Source organism: Myxocyprinus asiaticus, chromosome 19, assembly GCF_019703515.2.
Source record: "Myxocyprinus asiaticus isolate MX2 ecotype Aquarium Trade chromosome 19, UBuf_Myxa_2, whole genome shotgun sequence".
NCBI classification, from domain to species: domain Eukaryota; kingdom Metazoa; phylum Chordata; class Actinopteri; order Cypriniformes; family Catostomidae; genus Myxocyprinus; species Myxocyprinus asiaticus.
In genome coordinates, this window is record NC_059362.1 from 23,681,433 (window position 1) to 23,703,776 (window position 22,344).

Below are 22,344 nucleotides of genomic sequence, written 5' to 3' on the forward strand. Positions count from 1 at the left end.
CACTCAACAGACCCATATGCACATGTATAAATTACTCGATAACTTTTAACCTTTGTTAGTTGCTGACAGCTTCTTGCCTCTGTTGCTGTTATGTTTTCAGTCCGAGAGGGTATGTACTTCAGAAAAAAAGAGATGCTGAAAAAAAGAGTAGAACCTTTTCATCTGTCTTCCCCTACTATTTCCTTCATTTACTTTCATTCACCTCTCTAGTCTCTGCCCTTTTCCACTGTTTACTGTTCAGTCTACAGTATGTACCTGTTCAGTCTGTAGTCCTAAAACCTAAAGAGAATTATCATTTGTGAGCCAGTGGTTCCATCTGGAATTTCCAGTAGGTTATTGAATAGCGGTCTGTGGTTAACCTTACTTCATGAAACGTTCCTGTTTTGTTTTTCAAAATAAATCACACACAGTCATACCTCAAATTTGAGTTTTGAAGCCGCTGTGTTTTTAAAAAACAAGTTGCTACATAAGGACTACAATGGTTATCCAATTCATGCATGTAAGCTCACATCTTTGCGGTAGTTGTAATCAACACATAGCAGCTTGTAGTTCTTAGCTCCATCTGGACTTGTTTTAAATAATGTTGACACTTTCCTCTGCCTTCAGTAATACCTTTTAGTGTTAACATGTGGTTCTCTCTCTCTGTAGATGTTGCAGGACGCACAGGCATCTGAAGGTCAGGTGGTGGTTTTGGAGTGCCGGGTGAGAGGAAGTTTTCCTTTGAAGGTCCAGTGGTTTCGGGAGGACCAGGAGATCCAGGACTCCCCTGACTTCCGCATTCTGCAGAAGAGTAAGAATAACAACCCAGGGAACTATTTAAGCCATTTGAACAGGGTTGGGCTGAAGTCAGAATTTAAGAATTGGCTTCCTTTCCATTCATGATTTGGAATTTGAATTGAATTGGCCATGCCCTATTGAATGTTGAATTGGAATGACAGGAAGAGAATTTTACTGACTCGCAACTCAAAGAAATTCAACACAATCACTCAACAGAGGCATTTCCTTAGCCCAACACAAGTTTTACTTAAACATAATTTCTTAATTTTGACTAATAATGTAAATTATAAATATTAAAACCTACACTTACAGCAGTTATAAAATGATGGATTTCAGATTCCTTTTTCATTTAATCTGTTATCTGTTGCAGTCTGTTGAATTACAATTCTTCATCCTGTTTGCTAATTCAAGTCAAATTTAGGAATTGACTTGGAATTTAAAATCAGTCTCAATTTACTTCTGAATGGCACACACGCTTGTACTTAAAGGGATAGTTCACCCAAAAATGAAAATTCTCTCATCATTTACTCACCCTCATGCCATCCCAGATGTATACGACTTTCTTTTGTCTGCACAACACAAACAAAGATTTTTAGAAGAACATCTCAGCTCTGTAGGTCCATATAATACAAGTGAATGGTGACCAAAACTTTGAAGCTCCAAAAAGAACATAAAGTCTGAATAAAAGACTCCAGTGATTTAATCACTAACTCCTTAACTCCTTTTTCACTTGCCATTGCAGTCACGATCATGATTTCAAGCTCGATTACACTTCCTAGTGCTTTTCACATGCGAAGGGCACTAGATCAGGGTTTCACAACCTTTTGCCCACTGCGACTCACTTTTTTTGAATGCCAGTCATCTATGACCCACCTGGGTCCCACATTCATTGCAATAAATAAAACAGATATGATCAGTTCTGTTGTCACTCTCAAAGACACTGTCAACATTAAGCTCCACGAGTGTTCAGCATCACACTCACCTGAGATACTACGTTCCAAAACAAGAGATATAAATCCACTATTAATTCCAAAACTGCTCCAGTGAGAAGTCATAAAGATTCGTTCACCCTCTTTAGTGTTTTGCGGTGAACTAACGCATATCACTAATTAGTGTTTGCATGAAGGCGTCTCAATGCAGTTAAAAAAGTTAAACTTTTATTTTTTCCTGTTATGACTGTTTTCATGACAAGCAAATATCTCTAGTCAAACAAGTTTGACAGATTCACACTGATGAGTGACTCTCAGGTGAGACTGAGAGCGCGCATTCTTGATTGACAGACAACGCGTGTGCGCACATAATGTTTCAATGAACGATGAACAATGCTGATGGACTGCTACTCTCATTAAACATCAGCTGTGCTCAGATATTCTTTGTTGTTTATTTCATTCGTTACATCCTTTTGCAGTTTATTTCCCTCTCTAACTGTGCTGTGCTTCAGCCATTCAGAGAGCTAACGTAAACCCTCTGATAAAGGAACACCTCAATTGAATTCACGCACATTTGATAGGCTATTGATAAATATATTTTTAATGATGAAATCATAACACAGGCCACAAAAGCTGGCTCAAGGGCCACATGCTGCCTGCATGCTGCGTGTTGAGTAGCGCTGCTAGCGCGTGCAACGATACATAAAGAGACCTTGTCCAGAAAGAACGATTACAGCACTTATGGATTATTGTCATTGGACAACTAATAATTGACATCAGAGAAATGCAGCCTCTGACTTACGGTCATTTACGCAAACCTGAAGATATTAACACGAGAGGTTACTGTTGCCCCAAACACTGCAAATGAACAGTTCTATCCTTCTAATTGGTAATTTTTATTAATGACAGAAAAGATCTCATGACACAGCAGACAATGATCCACGACCTTCTTTTGGGTCTTGATCCAGTGGTTAAGAAACCCTGCGCTAGATGACGCTATAGGAGCTTGAAATCATGATTGCCAACGAGACTGCCGATGTCAAAATTTATAGTGAAAATGGAGTTATATTTTGGTCTGTTCTCACCCAAATCCGGTTGGATAGGTTCAGAAAACATGTATTAAAACACTAGATTACTTTTATGAGGCCTTTATATGCTTTTTGGAGCTTCAAAGTTTTGGTCACCATTCACTAGCATTGAATGGACCTACAGAGCTGAGATATTATTCAAAAAATCTTTGTGGGTGTTCTGCAGAAGAAAGAAAGTCAAACACATTTGGGATGGAAAATATGTAAATGATTGGTTTCTTAGTGATTTATTATGGTGTTTTATTTATTTATTATTATTTCTCTTTTTTATTTCTCTTATATATATATATATATATTTCTCTATTATTTCTATATATATTTCTCTTATTTATCCTTTTTTTTATTTTTTTTTTTTTTATCAGAGCCAAGATCAGCAGCAGAACAAGGTAAACTTTCTATTCATTGCTGCTTCCACTTTCCCCTCTTGCAGCTCCTCTTTTTCATAAAAACACCTTCCTCCAAGTACATTAAGATAATGACATTTCCTCACTCTGCCAGCCAACACTTTCGGTGTCACAATACTATTTGTATATGATGTAATCCCAACAGCTGTGATATCATCAGTATGCAATATGGCCTAGATTTGACTCCAATTGCCAAAGGCAATGAAAAACAAAAATCTCTGGTTAACTGAATGATCTGCAGATATGACACACTTGGGCTGAAACCTCCTATGAGTCACATTCTTTCATACATCTGTGCATGTGTACCTTCTCTCTTTTGAAAATGAGACTGTCACCTCTGTCTGTATCTGAGGCAGTAGGTCTCTCTCTAATACTGAATCACCTCCATAACCATCAATTACCTGTCTACATTCACCACACCTCTCTGTCTACTGTTCTATCACCTGTCTACATCCCTTACTCATAACAGGCAATGTTTACGGTATGTGATTGTCACGTCTCAGTATACGCTTAATGTCTACTGCTACAGTAGCATATAACTGTTGTAAAATTGGCCAATTAGCCTGCATATACAAGCTCCATTTAAGTCCCATGCCAGTTAATGTGTGTGTCTCTATATAAGTAGACCTCATTAAATCCATTTCTGATTGTCTGGTATTCCTTGTGAATTTCACAACACTCTATGTAACTGACATCTCCTCTGATTGGTTCTGTAGAGGAGATCTGCACTCTGGTGATTGCAGAGGCATTCCCTGAAGATGGAGGTCTGTTCTGCTGCACTGCAACCAACCAATACGGCTCAGTTAATAGCACTGCACAGCTCACTGTCACATCAGGTACCTTTACTTTTGCATTTACAATGACTATATGCTAGATCAAAGTACTTGGCTATGTAAATATTTAAGTGGCATGAAGAGCCATACTGTCCATTAAAACATACAGTACATTGGTGTCAAAGGATGGTGAAATGTAAAGAAACATGTTATGAGAAAAGTTAACCAGTGAACTGTTTATACAGTGGCCCGTTAAAGTATTTTGACCTTATACCCACACTTACTAAAATGTATGAAAGTTTTTGCATTATATAAGAAAATATTAAAAAGTGGCATTATTTTAAAGAAAGATACAAGCACACTAAAGTATTTGGACACCCTGTGATTGTCAAACTTAGTGGTACATATCCATAGTTAATGTGATGAACTACACATGTGTAGTACTCTGCTAGGACAACTGTGTGAAATTGAGTACATTTTGAGTACAATTGAGTCTTCATATAGTACATTCACTTAAAATTACCTAGGGACCAGATGGTTAAAAGTCATTGCAAAAATGCCTAAAGAAAAAGTGAAGTTAGCTTGAAGAAAAAGTCTAGAATCATTTGTTTGCAGATGCCAGTTGGTTTGATATTTTGTGATCTAATGCTATGTAATCCATACATTTTAAATGTGTGTGCATTGAAAAAATTTATAGCAGTAAACAGGGTTGGGAGTAATGGAATACATGTAACGGGATTACGTATTTAAAATACTAAATATTAGTAACTGTATTCCACTACAGTTACAATTTAAATCATTGGTAATCATAATACAGTTACTTTCAAAGAGTATTTTGATTACTGAAGAGATTACTTTGCATTTTATTGTCATTTGTTTCATGATATATTTAGTCTAATCAGTTGGAAAACATTTATCCTATAAACGATGCAATCCAAGGAGCGTTTAAACAGCGGTGAAACACTTTTTAAAGATGTGTAACATTCAGACGAGCAGACACAGAAGTAAGTTTGAAGTTAGTTTGGAGTAGCCGAAATAGAAATAAACTTTGTGTAAATTGTCGTGTGAACATTTAACTTTATGCTAAGCTAAAATGATATTTCTAGCTACCAGGCATGATCATACCAAAAAAATCCACGTTAGATCATAGTTTTCCTTTCTAAGACCTTTGATATTAGGGCAGAAATCGAATTCTTGATGAGAATTCTTTGTATTATTTTGCTGTAAAAATCCTTAAAACAAGATCAATAGGCTTTTTTATTGTTTTTGAAGCTACACTGCAAAAAATATTTAGACCTTTTTCAGAGAATGTATTTTTATATACGTGTATTTTGTCTGACTGCACTGGCAGTTTTCACTTTTTATTAACTTGTTTAGTCAAAACAAGTGAAAAAAAAAAAATCTGCCAGTGCTGAAGTAATTCAAAATATTTAGAATACGTTACTGACCGTCAGTAATCTAACGGAATAAGTTACAAATTACCCCCCCTCCCCCCCCACAACCCTGGCAGTAAATATAGCAGGAAAGATTAAGTGCTTACTACATTAAATAATTTAGTTATTAGTAATTTAGTAATTTATCCTACATTTGTATTTAAATTTCAAACATGTTAAAATTCATGCTCTAGCTTATAAGTAAATATAATTCAAGATTGTTATTTTTACAACGTGTCATCATGTATCAATCTTAAAGAAGAAAACCTTGTCATATTTATTCACTGATTTGAGTACATTTCCTTATTCTACTTGGAAACTGGTGTTCCCAGTATTTACCGGGCTTTAATAATTACTGAACTTGCATGGTTTCACTGTTTGCAAGTTTATTTACACCATTTTTATAGTTGATTTTGCTGTTACGTTTGGTAACTTCTTGTTTTGTGAAGTCTGAAGTTCATTTTCTACTCAAAATGACCTGTTCATGATCAAATAAATTACCTTTTGATTGTTACTGTCATCGTGTTTTGTTCACCAAGTGGTGAGGCCTGGGTGCGCAGCTCTGTATCTTGTTTCTATTGCCTGTAATGCAAGGTGATGTTGTCCAATAGACTACTTAGCATGCATTAAGCTTCCCTGTGGAAGGCTAAATGTATTAATTTTACTAAATGTACATCAGATTTCAAAGTAAAAGTTACATTTACTCACTTTAATCAATTATTATCTCATGAAGTTAAGTAGATTTAAATAAATGTTATACCATTAAAATTTACTAAGAAAAACTGTGGGCAAAAACTTGCGAAATAAAAATTAAGTCAATCTTCGTCATTTTTTTTCAGTGTGGCTAAAGTTTCCACATTTTTCTTGGGGCCACTGTTTATTACAGACATATCTGTTCCACGGAAGTGTGTTGCTCAATGAGAGTGAGTTCCGTTTATGTTCTGAGTGCAATATAAGCAAATTCAATAACATCATGGTTTGAAGTGATACCAAGGAATGACCCTCTAAAAACAACAAAATGAATCAAAGTAAACAGTGAAACTACTACTTGATTGTTTTAACATTACAACAACCTCTCAGGTTAACTGATAATGATAATAATGAGGTAATGCTTGATTCATAATGACTTCATTTATTTACAAAACCTTTTATGGGGCCCTTAGTAGTGCATCTTGAAAATATGGCAATTGCATGTAGCCAGCCAGCCACATCATGTCCATATCACCACAGGGTCTTAGTGAGGATACAGTAAGTGTTGATAACTATGTGTCACACTGCAAAGCCAGGGGAGGTATAAATGTTTATACCCAGTGATGGATTAAGTGCACTTATGGAACAATTAAAGCAGAGTACAGAGCCAAACATACATGCATTCAGGGTTTGACACAATCCAGGAATCTGACAGCAATGACTGAACAAGACAAGATTACTGCAACGCTGTTTGAATACATTTCAGAGAATCTAAGCCAGATTTGAGTGGTATTGTTGCATTAAAGTTCAAGTTTGGGATAGTAGTCAAAGTTTAAATTAGAGTTTAGCTGTGGATTAACTCTTGATCCAGGATTATAATCAGGGCTGGGTTGACATTATACGTCTGTTTCCCATGTAGGTGTGTTTGTGTTTTGCAGTGAGTGTTTAGAGTCTCTTTGAATGCAATTCAGAATAGCACTCCCCTAAACAATTTTCTTGTCGAAATGTGAAGGTTGACCTGGTTTGGCCTCTCTTACAATACAGTACAATTAATATTGCCAGGATCAACAATAAAGATTTTATGCTCAGATAGCACTCACACACAACTGATTTATTTGATGCTTTCAAGACTATTTGTAGTCATTCTCTCAGTTTCAACAAAAACTCATCAATGTTAGCCAGCTAAGATAAAGTTACCTTGGTGACATATTGAAATTCACAAGAACAATGTTCAGTTCATCACACAAAACCACATTTTTATGTTTGCAAGGCAAAAAAACACAAAACACATGTATATGATCAACAAATTGTTGGAATGTAAGAACGTACTGTAAGCCTTGGCCCAATGCTAGGGCATGTGACAGCTCCATCAACACCAGTCATGCCATTAAAGGAATATTCTGGGTTCAATACAAGTTAAGCTTAAGCAACAGCATTTGTGGCGTGATGTTGATTACCACAAAAAATGTGAATGGGGCCAATCCATAAACGTTTACATACTCACTGATTCAAAAGTATAGCCACAAGACATAAACAATATGTGTTTTAACACGATATTACTGTGATATAATCGCTTACTCTCCTTTTCTGTGTAAAGTTGTATCCAATTTTACAACTTTGTTGCCTTAACGACAAAACACTGCACACACTAAAACGACTGTAAAAATGACTATTTAAACAACTTACAGCTCAAATAATACACAACTTTTAACAAAGGAATTAATTTAAGTGCTTTTACAAAATAATAAGCTTCACATTTCTGCCTTTAAACCCTCCAAAACTTGGCCCCATTCACTTCCATTGTAAGTGCCTCACTGTAACCTCGATTTTTGCATTTATATATATATATATATATATATATATAGAAAAGATGGGACGAGTCAAAAACTTTTTTTTTTTTTTTTGGTTATCAACATTATGCAACAAATGCTGTTGAATGAGCTTAACTTGTACTGTACCTGGAATCTTCCTTTAAGCCCATTATTAAAATAAACATCCTAAAAATTTACTTTTCTAATTTTTTGTGTGGTTCACCTGGTTTGGCCTTTTTTAAACACAATACAATGAGTTAATTTAATTAAATGAAAATTAGCTATTGTGATTAATTTTAGATTTAAAGCAGGGGTTTTCAAACTGGAGTCGGGGGGGCCACAAGGGTGTACTAGGGAGTCTGCTGAAAATTTCAGGGGAAAAGAACATTCTAAAAATTTGACATTATTACTGTATCTTTCTAAAGACTGGAAATACTTAGATAAATTGTTATTATTTTATTATATTGACAGATGGAATTTTTAACAGTATGAAATAAAAACAAACCAGCATATACCTTAGTTACTATAGTCTACGGTGGCGATTGCAGCAACTGGGCCCCCCATCCTGGGAGTTCGGGGCCCCCCCTGCAGCTGCAGGCCCCATGGCTTAAGCCGTGCCTTAATACGGCTCTGGTCCTTGGCATCAAAAAGTTAAAAAAAACCCTCATCTAAAGCATTGTTTCCCTGGTTTCAAAAAGTTAATCATTGACTTACTCATTCTTTGCTTATTCCATTAAAGGGATAGTTCACCCAAAAATTAAAATATCTTCATCATTTAGTCACTCTCATGCCATCCAGCCACATAACAGATGTTGTGTTTGACTTGCTTTCTTCTGCAGAACACAAACAATTTTTAGAAGAATATCTCAGCTCTGTATGCCATACAATGCAAGTGAATGGGTACCTAAACTTTGAAGCTCCAAAAAGCACATAAAGGCAGTATAAAAGTTATAAATTTGACTTCAGTGGTTTAATCCATGTCTTCTGAAGTGATATGATTGATGTGGGTGAGAAACAGTTCAATATTTAAGTCATTTTTACCATAAATCTCCACTTTCACTCTCAAAATTTGAAAGTGAAAGAATTTAAGAAAGTAAAAGTGAAGATTTATATCAAGAAAGGACTTAAATATTGATCCGTTTCTCACCCACACTTATCATATCATTTCAGAAAACCTATATTAAACCACTGGAGTCTGGATGGATGGATTACTGAGTGCTTTTTGGAGCTTCAAAGGTCTGGTCACCATTCATTTGCACTGACCAACAGAGCTGAGATATTCTTCTAAAAGTTTTGCTTGTTTCTGAAGAAGAAAGAAAGTAAATGATGAGAGAATTTAAATTTTTGGGTGAACTGTCCTTTTAAAATGTAATCTGGTCCATCTGTTGTGTTTGGGCCTTGATTTCATCACTCACTTACTGTAATAGGGAAAATCTGTTCCCACCCTAAAATGAACTGTACTATAACATTTACTCTTATCTTGGTTCTCCTAACTAGTTGCTGAAGAGTTGCCCAGCAACGGCGTATCTAGGGATGATAGCGTGTTTGAGGACAGCCAACCATTCCCTCCTCCTCCTCCTCCCACTGAGATCAGTTTGTTGGAAGTCCCGCCCAAAACCCCGCCCAGTGCTGAGGCCTTCCAGATAAATGAACTGGACATCTGGCCCAGCATCACGGCATTACCTGTGCAGATCTCCACCGATAAAGAGCATCATGAGACTCTACCCAGCAAACCTCTACAAAATGGCCAGGCAGAAAACAAGCCACCAAATGAGAGTCTACCATCACCTTCAAGTGTAAAGGAAACAGCGGCTCCACCTCCATCGCCGTCACAAGTTAAGAGTGCTCCACCTCTCCCCACCAAACCCAAACCCAAACTGTGAGTACTGCAACTGAATCCTGTACAATAACACAACCACACAGATTTAAAATGGTAAAGATTTTTTAAAAGTCTCAAAGATATGTAAAGATGAAGTGTGTAATTTTTGCACCACTTTCTGCTTCACCAATAAAAATGCAAAAATCATGACTGTTCAAACAGGTTGCCTGAACACCTCCCTGTCTTCCATTGTCGAACATACAGGTTGTTCTGCCCCAAATGCCATTGGTTGAGCCAGTGTTGCTGTGTCGGTCCAGACGGTCACTCAAACAAACAGATCAAAGTTTTGATAGTCTCTTTGATATTGTAGTTCTCTCTGCATATTAAGGTAGAATATGAGAAAGTGTTTTTTGACATAAAAAACAACACACTTCAGCTTTAAACTAGATCTAACTGATCCCATTGAAAATTGCTGCACAGAAGCTTGAATTTAAAAGCTTAAAATAGTGTTTTAGGAAATATTTCGATATGCATTGCAGACAGACACAAACCCTTCTTATTCAAAGAATTTGTCTTTTCTGTTGTTACTCTCTGTTGCCTGCCAGACTAAATTCTCAATGTTTCTCCACTATTACATGTTACTTAAAGTAAAATGGACATAAGCAACTCATAGTTAATGATCCAGCTACTATAAGACAAAGCTTCTATATTACCCTGCTGGGAAGACTCGCATAGGCCAGCATGAATTTATGCTGGTTTATGCTGGTTTGGTGTTAGTCTCTTTAATGAAGCTGATTGATCAAGTTACAAGGTACTTTGCTGGTTAAGCTAAGCTGCTTTTCCACCAATGGGCAGAACGATTCTTGTGCAAACACCAAGCAATGCCCTAGCGACCACCCAGAACAACCTAGCACCGCCCGTGTGACAACCCAGCACACCCTAGCATCCGCCTAGCAATCACCTAGCAAAACCTTAGTGACCACCTAGAACACCCTAGCAACCGATTAGCAATACCCTAGCAACCACCTAGCTATGCCCTAGTGACCATCTAGAACACCCAGGCAACCACCTAGCAACGCCCTAGCAACGCCCTAGCAACCACCCAGAACACCCTAACAACCACCTAGCACCACCCATGTGACAACCCAGAACACTCTAGCATCCACCTAGCAATCACCTAGCAACGCCCTAGCGACCACCCAAAACACCCTAGCAACCACCTAGCAACCACCTAGCACAGCCCTTGTGACAATCAAGAACACCCTAGCATCCGCCTATCAATCACTTAGCAATGCCCTAGCGACCACTCAGAATACCCTAGTATCCACCTAGCAACCACCTAGCACCACCCTTGTGACAAGACAGAACACCCTAGCATCCGCCTAGCAACAACCTCGCAATGCCCTAGCAACCACCCAGAACACCTTAGCAACCGCCTTGCAACCACCTAGCAAACCATCTATCAACCACCTAGCAACCACTTAGCAACTGCCTAGCAACCACCTAGCGACACGCTAGCTACCACCCAGAATGCCCTAACTACTGCCAAGCAACCACCTAACAATGCCCTAGCGACCACCCACAACACCCGAGCAACTGCCTAGCAACACCCTAGCAACCACCCAGAACACCCTAGCAACCGTCTTGCAACCACCTTGCACCACTTGTGATAACCCAGAACACCCTAGCATCCACCTAGCAATCCCTTAGCAAACCATATAGCAATGACCTATCAACCACCTAGCAGCTGCCTAGCAACCAGTGACCACCCAGAACTATCTATCTATCTATCTATCTAGATAGATAGATAGATAGATAGATAGATAGGGCACTGGTAGGTGGTTGCTAGGGTGTTCCTGGGTGGTAGCTAGGTGGTTACTAGGATATTCTTGGGAGCAGTTTGGAATCATATCCTACCAAACCTGTATTTGTAGTGATGAACTACTCCCAGCTATCTAGGCATGTCAGTTTGTGTGTTAATGGGAAAGGCCCAATTAGAGTACAAATGCATTCCGTCCCTTTATCACCATGTCAGAGGCAGGTCATTGCTGCATGCCATAAATCTCTGGGAGATGTGCATGGTATGTGTGTTTGCATGTGTTTGTTTGTTAGCAGTTGTGCTTTGGCTCCTGCCACATTGTACAGAGGGATAATTTGCTGCTATATCAAATGTATCTCATACTATACTAACATTTAATCATCAAGATTTTACAGCAAGATGTATAGTGAGATACAGAGGGTTTCATGTCAGCACTGATCTGACAGTGTGTTTAGGTGTATTGTTCAATGCTTCAAGGTTGTTTGCTTTAAATTACTCAGTAGGTGCAATTTGACTCTCACAATCACTGTTCCAGGTTTTGCAGAAAGCCTCCCTAAATTTGAGGTCAACCAAAGTAGACTGCCCAATGGCACAACACCAACATACAAGCAAATCAGAGCCAACAAGCCAATACATGCTTGGCATACCATTTAATTCGAAGGTACTAGCCCTTACTCATGCACTTCCTATTGGCCTTTTGTCCACATCAATCTAAAAGAGCATTGTTACATGAGCATTTATTCCGGCTGAGTTCTAAGGATGACCTTCTAACAGAGAGCTATAAATAAGATGTGAATGGCAAAAACTTAAAAGTGCCACTGAGGGAGGGACAAGCAATGTTTAAAAACAGGTCAAAGGGGATTTTGACTTGTTTAAATGTAATTCAGTGCTGTAATCTTGCCTAGAATGGATTCAATTGGCTGTTTTGTGTGTGTGGCATAAGAGTATATTTGGGTTCCTTTATGTGTGTTTGTGCACGTGGCATTAGGATATTGTGGGATATGGGGATATACAGAACACTATATAGGCAATGTTTGTTTTCTGAAAAGAATCAAAGAGCTATTTGTCTCTGTGGTTATTGGCTGATTTCGGGTGGATTCAGGTGCCCTTCCTTCTTTACATACTACTGGCAGAGTAGTATGTATGTGTTTAGTGGGTGGGTGTTGGGATGAAAGAAGAAAAAGGTCGATTGAGTGTATGCCCAATAGATCATGTAAATAGCAAGCTATACATATTTCTGTATATGCTGTTCTGGAAAGACAATTGTTTACATGGCATTTTCTACAACCTTTTTCCATCCATCTCCCCATCCATTCTGTGATTCCAGATCAAATGAGCAAGCAGACGACTTCTCAAATGAAAGGTAAAACAAAGAAGAGGTTGATGCAGCCTGAGTGTGAATAAAGTGTGTGTGTGTATGAGTTTGATGGGCATGTGTAAGCTATGAAAGGGAAATTGTTTCTTTTCGTGGATGAGGTCCAAACTGGGGTTTAAATGGCATGCAATTTGGCAAAAACCCTGTCTTTGCCTGAGCCTCTGTAAATCACAGCATTGCCATAAAAAGCTGCTTCCCCAACTGATTTTCAACCATAATGTCACATATCAACGGCTGGTAAGGCTGTGTTCAAAATAACGATACGACGATACATCGTCATGTTCTTCTTGCCGATGCATGTACAGTATCGATGCAGCTGCGTCCGTTTCGATATTATGCACCACACTGAAAGTTTGAGTGTAGCCTATCATGTCTATCACATGACAAAAGTTGGCTTTCAGGCCACGCCCTCACTAATACGTTTTCGTTTGAAAATGCATCTTTTCCTCAACATTTTCTTCTGACCACACTGAGATGACGCTTTTGACAGCGAAAACGGAGTGTGAAATGATCGAAGTTCACGGGCAATGGAGGAGTCATGAGACAGTGAACAGTTGAGTATTTTATTCACACACTTCAGATTCAAAGCAAGTAAAACAAAGAAACAGCTTTTGGTGGCCAATTCAAATAGGGCTCTCAATATAAACAGCTGCTGTTTCTTCAGACACCACTGCTTTGAGCCACTCTCCCTCTCCCACACTGATGCTCTGGCGTGCCTTTTCAGGTCTCCCTCTGACATCGCTGTAATTAGAGACAGGTGTTAGGGTACTCACAACCCAGGTGACGAGCCTTACCGCTCTCTCTCTCCTGCAGACTGACACATGACCACACCCCCCCATGCCACATGGAGCTTTTCGAAAACGGTCTCCCAAGTGGATACATTTGAAAATGCCGTCTTCGTGTTGAAGTGTGGACAGGGAAAACGGAGATATCTAAAAATATGACATATTTGTTGTCTTGTGATGCAGTCGAGTGATCCATTCAACCCAAAACAATCAAGATGGCGGCCCATGTTGTAGCATCGTTGTTGCGCCTGATATTTACTTTGATAGCATTGTTAAAGATAAATGTTAATTTGTACAACCTTCACATTGAATTCATTCAAAGGCGATTGGAAGTTTACTCAGAATTGCTGTCGAATGGAACACGGGGAAAATTGCGTTTCAGACTGTACATGGAACTGCAATTTTTCGCATGCTTAGTAAGGGGATTTAAAGTTTTTCTCAATCGCTTTTGCTAATTTTTTGAAACAGTCTTAACATTCTCTAAACTGTAAGTGCAATTGTCACAACTGTTTTATGGGACATCACAACTCTGTTGCATGTCTGCAAAATGTAGTAAACTCACCCAAAACATTTAATTCATGCTTCAAAACCTAGTTATTGTGTCTGTAAATTGGCCAATGCCACCAAAATGAAAAGTTTTTTTGTCATCGTGTGAGCTGTACTGGTCAAAATGTTTAGCTGTTTTCTCAACATGGCAGTCAACCCTGGAAATTTCATTTTTGTTCTACTTTTTTGTTGACACTGACTGCTTACTGTACCATACAAGAATGTCAGTTTTGTCTAGCTGAATGCTATTGTGTATCACACTGAGCTTTTTAGATACTGATTTCAACAGTAGGTAAAAGTTTACTGGGAAAAGTCAGTATTGTACAAAACTGTAGTACACAGAAAAAGGATATGCACATTTGTATGTATACAGTACATTTATTTTTGTAGCAATGTGTTACATGTAAACAGAAAATTCACATTTGCATGTCCATTTTTACACATTTCTTAAATGTAAAGTCATATATAGTGAACAGAAAATTGCCAAAAAAAACGCAACAGTGGAAAAACCTGCAGTAGTTCTGTAAAAAAATAATAAATTGAACCTCCTCACAGTACGTAACACTACAAGTTCCCATCTTCATGGTGGACATCCTGTCATTCTTGTTGGTCTGGCCAGAGATTTAGCAGACATCACAAACATTCCATGTCATAGATATTTATGGAATATACATGTATGTCTGACAGATTTTTATAACTGAATGGATCATTTTGCATGTGATGGCTCACACGATGAAAGAATGTTTAGAAGTTGTGAAGAGTATGAAAATTTCACTGAGAATCAACTCAGTTTTGATCAGCAAGCCATGAGCATTTAGTTATTTTGCAAATTTTAGACAATTGTACTTACTCTTTTGCACACATGTGCCAAAGCAATTTGCTTAAATTAATAAGAAATTCAAATCTGGTGTGAACAAGAAACTAATTGTTCAGAGATTTGAACTTATTGTTTTGAAAAAAATAATTGAGAATTGAGCCAAAGAGATTTTTGAAAAACTTGAGTTTTCATATGTTTCAGTGTGGACGAGCAACTTTTGGGAAACGCTTCAAAATAGCAATGTGGACGGAGAGTGTTTAGAAAATGCAATTTTCAAATGTATCCGGATTAATGTGGACGTTGCCTCAATCACTTGAGAAGTTGTTGGATGAGACTCTTGCCATCTCCGGCAAAACTTAAATCTAAAATATATGTGCATTTTTACTTTTTGCCTAAACCCAGCAGTTGGGAGTGAGAAATTACTTACTTGATATCGAAATACCGTTGTAACAAGTTTTACAGCATAGGCAAGGAGGAGGCGGAAACCGGCTGAACAGCAACGCAAACTTTATTGACAGAACATAACTCAAACATAACATAAAAGTGCTTTGCAGCTAACAAAACAAAGATGCGCACACACACAACAGGTGCATCTTTCTCTCTTTCGAACTGGCATCCCGGCCCCTCCTTATCTCTCTCCTGCTGATTAGACAACTCGGCGCCAGGCGTGCGTCATCACGGCCCGGCCACGCCCTCCTCCTCGTCACACTCCTCCACCTCCAGATTCAGGCCAGGGAAACCTCCAGCCTGACCTACTCCCCCCCTCCCTTCCTGGAGGGGAGGTGTTGCCCTTTCGGCCGTCCATCCTCTGGCCGGCCTTCCCTGCCTCCTGGGAAACTAAGAGAGAGACGAGGGGAGGGAGAGGTGAGAGAGAAAGAGCAAGTGGGAGAGACAGAACGAGAGAGAGGACGCCCGATGCTGAATCAGCTCAATCAGCCGGGAGAGGGATAAAGAGGAGCCGGGGATGCCAGTTCGAGAGAGAGAGAGAGAGAGAGAGAGAGAGAGAGAGAGAGAGAGAGAGGAGAAAGAGAGAGAAAAACTGGATCGCCAGTCTCCGAACACACTGTCGTCTGGTCCTCAGCCAGCTGTGCAGCGGTCCTCTGCGATGCCAGGCGATGGCACTGGACCTCGTTTCCTGGGGACAGCAGTGGGCTCCTCCGCCTCCTGGCAGACGGCAGTGGCTCCTCCGCCCCTAGCGGCCGGCAGCAGCTCCTCCACTTCCTGGTGGACGGCAGCGGCTCCATCGTCTGCTGGCGGACGGCAGCGGGCTCCTCCGCCTTCTGGCGAACCGCTCCAGTACCACCGGACCATACCTTCTCTGCGTTACGACCTTCCATCAGTGGCGGGAGCTTTCCAACAGCGCATCCCTCCTCCCTTCCGGGTTTCGGCACCAATGTAACAGGTTCACACAATGGGCAAGGAGGAGGCAGGAACCGGGTGAGCAGTCAACATAAACATTTAATGACACATATGAACAAAACAACATAAAACTGACACACACACACACAACTTCGTGCATCTCTCTCTCTCTCTAGAACTGGCATCCCCGGCTCTTCTTTGTCCCTCTCCCGGCTGATTGGGCTGATTTAGCGCCGGGTATCCATCATTACAGCCCGGCCACACCCTCCTCCTTGTCACATACCCCCAACACCCGATTCAGGCCAGGGAAATCTCCAGCCTGACTTACTCCCCCCCCTCCCTTCCTGGAGGGGAGGTGTTGCCCTTTTGGCCATCCTTCCGCCAGCCAATCTTCCCTGCCTCCTGGGAATCTGAGTAGGACGAGGGGAGGGAGAGGGAAAGAGTGAGCAGGAAAGACAGAGAGAGAGAGGGGAGAGAGAAAGTGAGAAAAACGGACTCGCCGGTCCCCGAACACGCTGTCGACTGGTCCTCAGCCAGCTGTGCAGTGGTCCTCCGCAACGCCGGGTGAAGGCACTGGACCTCGCCTCCCAGCAGATGTCAGCAGCTCCTCCGCCCCTTGGCAGCCAGCAGCAGCTCCTCCACTTCCTGGTGGACAGCAGCGGATCTTTCGTCTCCTGGCGGATGGCAGCGGGCTCCTCCGCCTTCTGGCGAACCGCTCCAGTACCACCGGACCATAACATTTTATGTTGACTGCTCAGCCGGTTCCCGCCTTCTCCTTGCCCATCGTGTGAACCTGTTACAACGACAAACCTCCATCTACCAGTACTTATGCCAGCATGTGAATTTCTTTTACTCTCAACCAGAGTATAAAATTAACCAAAAGACACCTGCTTTTCTAACAGTGGCCGGTAATTTAGCTCATCTTCCTGCCGACCTGTACGTTTCTGACCCTGTCTGGATCTCTGGGATGAACAGGCTAAGAGTGACATTTGATAAGAGATGTCGTTGCTTAGACATGAAGGAGTTGCACACTTGAAGGAACACATTTAATAAAATTTTAAAGAACAGATATCTGATTCGCTGTTTGATGAGATGTTCAATGGCTCATGAGCGCAGTGTGAGCACTTCTCACAGAGTTTTTTCAATGGCCTGCAAACAGTTTTGGTTTTTAATGATCTCTGGCCATCACTTTAAATCCAACAATTTGCAGTTTACTGTACATGGATTATAAATAGCCTATATATTGTGTATATGAATCAGATCAAAGTGGCTGTAAAAATCGAAGAGGCTGGTAAAATTGGGTCAAAAAATTTTGTTTCGTACCCTGCTCTCAACCAAGGTGCGGAAAAGGGAAAAGATCTGCAGTAGAGGCTTCTTGGACATCACATGCAAGTGTTAGTTAGACCAACTATATTAAGAAAACATAATTGCAGGCTAATATGTCTTTTCACTTGGATCTTAACACAGCATGTTTTGAACTGCCTATAATCTGTGACATGTCCTGTGCTTTTGTGAATGTGAAATACACTCACTGAGCACTTTATTAGGCACACCTGCACACCCACTTATTCATGCGATTATCTAATCAGCCAATCGTGTGGAAGAAGTGCAGTGAATAAAATCATGCAGATACGGATTAGGAGCTTCAGTTAATGTTCACATCAACCATCAGAATGGGGAAAAAACTTTGATCTCAGTTATTTCGGCCTTGGCATGATCATTGGTGCCAGACAGGTTGGTTTGAGTATTTCTGTAACTGCTAATTTTGAGCCAGAATATTTATTAGTAAGTCTATCACAAAACACTTTAAAAGCAGAAAGGGCCAATAAAAGTAATTTGCCTTTTGGTAACAGAATAATCTATTTTCCTTTTCTTAACTTTATGGACCTTATTGTGGCACACAATGAACTGTTATACAGTTTACAATAAACAGCAGTCATACTAAATTAAGCTCAGGAGAAATTCATTTCAAAATTAACATGTATTGTGACGCGTATCATATCGTGATGTTGTTTGTGATACCCAGCCCTAACGGCTAGATAAAATCGGAAATGAGTGCCAAGAGCAACGGGAGACCCAGGTAGTGAGACTACCCCCATCGAAAAACAAACCACCCCACTGCTATCTTTATAGCACTCACTCACTTTACATGGTAATTTGGTTGTATAAACAGGAATCTTATAATTGTATAATTACCCAGGGGTCACTGCTGCATGCCGTGTGGCATCCTTCTGTTACTGGTCTGATTTCATGCCTGCTCTGCCCTCAGGTACAAACACAACTGAACCTTGCCTTCAATCCAGTTCACACATTCCAGCTGATTTCCTCTGGATATTCCCATAACTTGCTGTTCACAAGACTGTTTTGAATAGAATGATGGTGTGGGCATTTGAGGCCATGTTGTAACTGCTGACATTTACTTTTTACAGGTCCCTTGTGATATGAGCTCTCTTTTTGTTGAACTTTATTTCAGTGTTACAGTGATTTCTCACTTACGCCTGTGATTAAGTTGTTTGGTGAATTGCAGTAAAGCAATTACTGTAGAGAACAAGTGGAAAGTATGAGTTTGCAGCTCTGGTAGCTCAAGTTCTTTGGGTCTATTAGTAAAATGGTGATAATCTTTACCTGATCTCATGTTTTACTGCGCATGTAGTCTTGAGAGCTGACTGAAATGTTTGTTATCTTACTCTGCCTGCTGAACAGGGTTTAATATGAAATCTGATTGCTTGTTTGTTTGTTTGCATTTCAACATTTTTTCATAACATCAGGAAGAGATCTCACAGTAAAAAATAAGATATGAGGTGGCATGCAAAGTTAAAAGGATAGTTCACCCAAAATGAAAATGTTGTCATCATTTATTCATCCGTATGTCATTTCAAAACCGTATGAATTTTTGTTTTCTGGGGAACACAAAAGTAGAAGTTTAGTAGATTGTCCGTTCTTCTCTCTTACATACACTGAAAAAAAATCTTACAAAAAAACAAAAAAAAATGTGTTTCATGCAGTAACATCTAAATTAACTGGCAAAAAATATTATTTAATATCACTGAATCAAATTGAATACATTAGCTTACACCGACAAAACAAATTTTAAGAGTTAGATCAGGTTGAATTAGGGACGGCATGGTGGCTCAGTGGTTAGCACTGTTGCCTCACAGCAAAAACTTCCTTGGTTTGAGTCCCAGGTCGACTGGGCCTTTCTGTGTGGAGTTTGCATTTTCTCCCCATGTTTGTGTGGGTGCTCCGGTTTCCCCCACATGTCCAAAAACTTGCAGGTTAAGTGAACTGAAGACTCTAAATTGCCCCGTAGGTGTGAGTAAGAGTCCCCCAGCCACTGGGGGTTGCATCAGGAAGGGCATCCAACATAAAACCTGTGCCAAGTCAAATATGCAGATCACAGATGGTCTGCTGTGTTGACCCTTAACAGGAGCAGCTGAAAGAAGAAGATCAGGTTGAAATAGTAGTTGCAGGCTACAGCTTTTTACAGTGCAAAATAAAAGGGAATGTGTACCGTGGTCTGTCATGCTAGTACCATAAAACAGTGATTACTACCCCAGAGGGCACGTAAGCAGGTTTCAGGGGGTACGTGAAAAGAATTGGATTTTGCTATGTTGAACCTAACAAAATCACATGTATGGCTTAAAATTAAAATAACAAAATTAGTAATGGGTAAAAATATTGATTTTCCAATTAATAGTTATCTTCATTTGAACAATCTTTTACACTGCGAAGTTTGGCACTGAGATCTTTTCACTGTGTGTTAAGAGTAAAAGTTTGTCCATCCATTTGTCATTGAATAATGTCTCTTTTCAATCACAAACAACAAAAAAGAAACATTAATTCTAATCAAACTTAGCAGGGATGTGCTAATGAAACTGTGCGAGTTCTTTCTCGTTAATATGCGCTCACTGGCTGAACTGCCACATGTAGTCTTAAATATATGTAAATACATGTAAATATTAAAATGATGCATGTAAATAATAAACATGTAATAAAATATATGTTTGAAATATATGCTATTTCAAGACATCATATTAATTGATGGAATATATGGAATTTTTGCATTTATAAAAATCCAAAATATGACCAAAATTATGAAAAACTAATGATAAAATATAATTTGGAAAATGTATATTTCGTAATGCGCCAAGTTAGAAGGTCCCCTGTATAATTAACAGCATTAGCTGAGAGACAATTGATCTCATATGTAAGCAAAATGGACATTATAACAAAAATATACCTGAAATAAATAAATAAATACTAATGATAATGTTAATAATAGACCTTGGTACACATCTTTGGTTTCATGTCAATGAAGGGGTACTTAATCCTTACTGATGGTGCTGTGGGGGTACTTACAGCAAAGGTTGGGAAACACTGCCATAAAAGTATCATAAAAGTACAATACAAAATGTGTCCATACAACTCATGCAATTTATTCCAAGTCTTTTTAAGACATGTGATAGCTTTGAATGAGGAATGAACCAAAATGTAAGTTGTTACTCACTGGAAATCTTGTCTTGGTCACCATTCAATTGTATTGTATGTAAAAAGAACAGCATGGACATTCTGCTATAAAGGATTCAATTTAAATTCAATTTATGTTGGTGGAGCAATACACATGCTTGGTTATTGTTTCTAACCAAATGATGCGTTATCTGTTCACATCCTTCTACCTTTAACACCTTTGCACTGTGCAGCTTGATTAACATGTTCATATCACTTCACATTTAATCCCTTGTTCAGTCTCCCTGTCTGTGACACTACATCCTGGAGTGATACACACCATACAGGAAACTGTGCAGTGTGTTTTGGCAGACTTTGGTGACAGCAGGAGAGCCCGATTGAGATAGCCAGGGCCTGATGTCCTTCAGCACAGGAAGGGAAAGACAGATAGACAAAAAAGAGGAAGGAGTGAAAGAACGCAGTGTTTAGTGGGTGTTTGACTTCAGAGAAAAGGCTTTGTAGAAATTAAGAGATTTTGAGGTGAACATGGTATATAATTTTGGTATACAAAGGGTTAGTTTACCCCAAAATGAAAAATGTGTCATCATTTACTCACCCTTGTGTCATTTCAAAGTGTGACCTATAACCTTGTGACGTATAAATGAATTTCTTCCGTAGAATAGTAAAGGATTATTTTTTAAATAATGTACTGGTTGCTCTTTTCCACGCAATTACAATGAATGGGGACTGGAGCTTTCAAGCTTCAAAAAGGATGCAAAAGCCCCATAAAATTATCATAAAAGTGGTCCATATGTCTTGAGCACTATATTACAAGTCTTCTGAAGACAAATGATATTTTTCTGTGAGAGACTGAAATTTATGTCATTGTTCACTGATAATCTTGAGCTGTTACCTGCTGCTACCGAGTTCAACGGATCATTCGGTCAACAGATCAACGGTCAGTTTGTGAATTAATCATTCAGACTTATTCAGATGATTAATTGAAAAGATTCAACTCAAAAGAATGATTCAATCAAAAAATAGCCATCGCTACTTTTCTCGTGAACTCTCATTAATGTGCCAAGTCAGGGTGGATGTCAAGCTTTTCAGTGAATAACGGCTTAAATTTTGGTCCGTTCCTCACACAAAGTTATCGTATGGCTTCTGAAGATCAAGTCATATGGCCCTTTTTTATGATACTTTTATGATGCTTTAGCATCCCTTTTGAAGCTTGAAAGCTCCTATCCCCATTTATTGTAATTGCATTAAAAAGAGCAACCAGTACATTCAAAAAATCTCTTTTTGTGTTTCACATAAGACAGAAAGTCATACAGGTTTGGAATAATATGAGAGTGAGTACATTATCACAGAATTTCCATTTTTGGGTGAACTATCCCTTTAAGCTCTCAGAGAGTCTACTTTATAAAGAAGACATACTAAATGTATGACATTTATCAGAGCAACTGAATCCAG

At 39.2% G+C, this 22,344-nt stretch overlaps 1 protein-coding gene across 4 annotated transcripts in view; it reads left to right on the plus strand.

Moving 5' to 3' along the window:
• LOC127410002 (palladin-like) overlaps positions 1-22,344 on the plus strand; it is a 157,350-nt gene that overhangs the window by 66,682 nt on the left and 68,324 nt on the right. For 3 of the 4 annotated variants that reach the window (XM_051644972.1, XM_051644975.1, XM_051644976.1), the window contains 5 exons: positions 649-790; positions 3,157-3,180; positions 3,915-4,034; positions 9,403-9,784; positions 12,871-12,906. In XM_051644972.1, coding sequence (XP_051500932.1) covers positions 649-790; positions 3,157-3,180; positions 3,915-4,034; positions 9,403-9,784; positions 12,871-12,906 — 704 coding nt within the window. The remainder of the gene's footprint in view (positions 1-648; positions 791-3,156; positions 3,181-3,914; positions 4,035-9,402; positions 9,785-12,870; positions 12,907-22,344) is intronic. The other variant, XM_051644974.1, reaches the window with a different exon arrangement.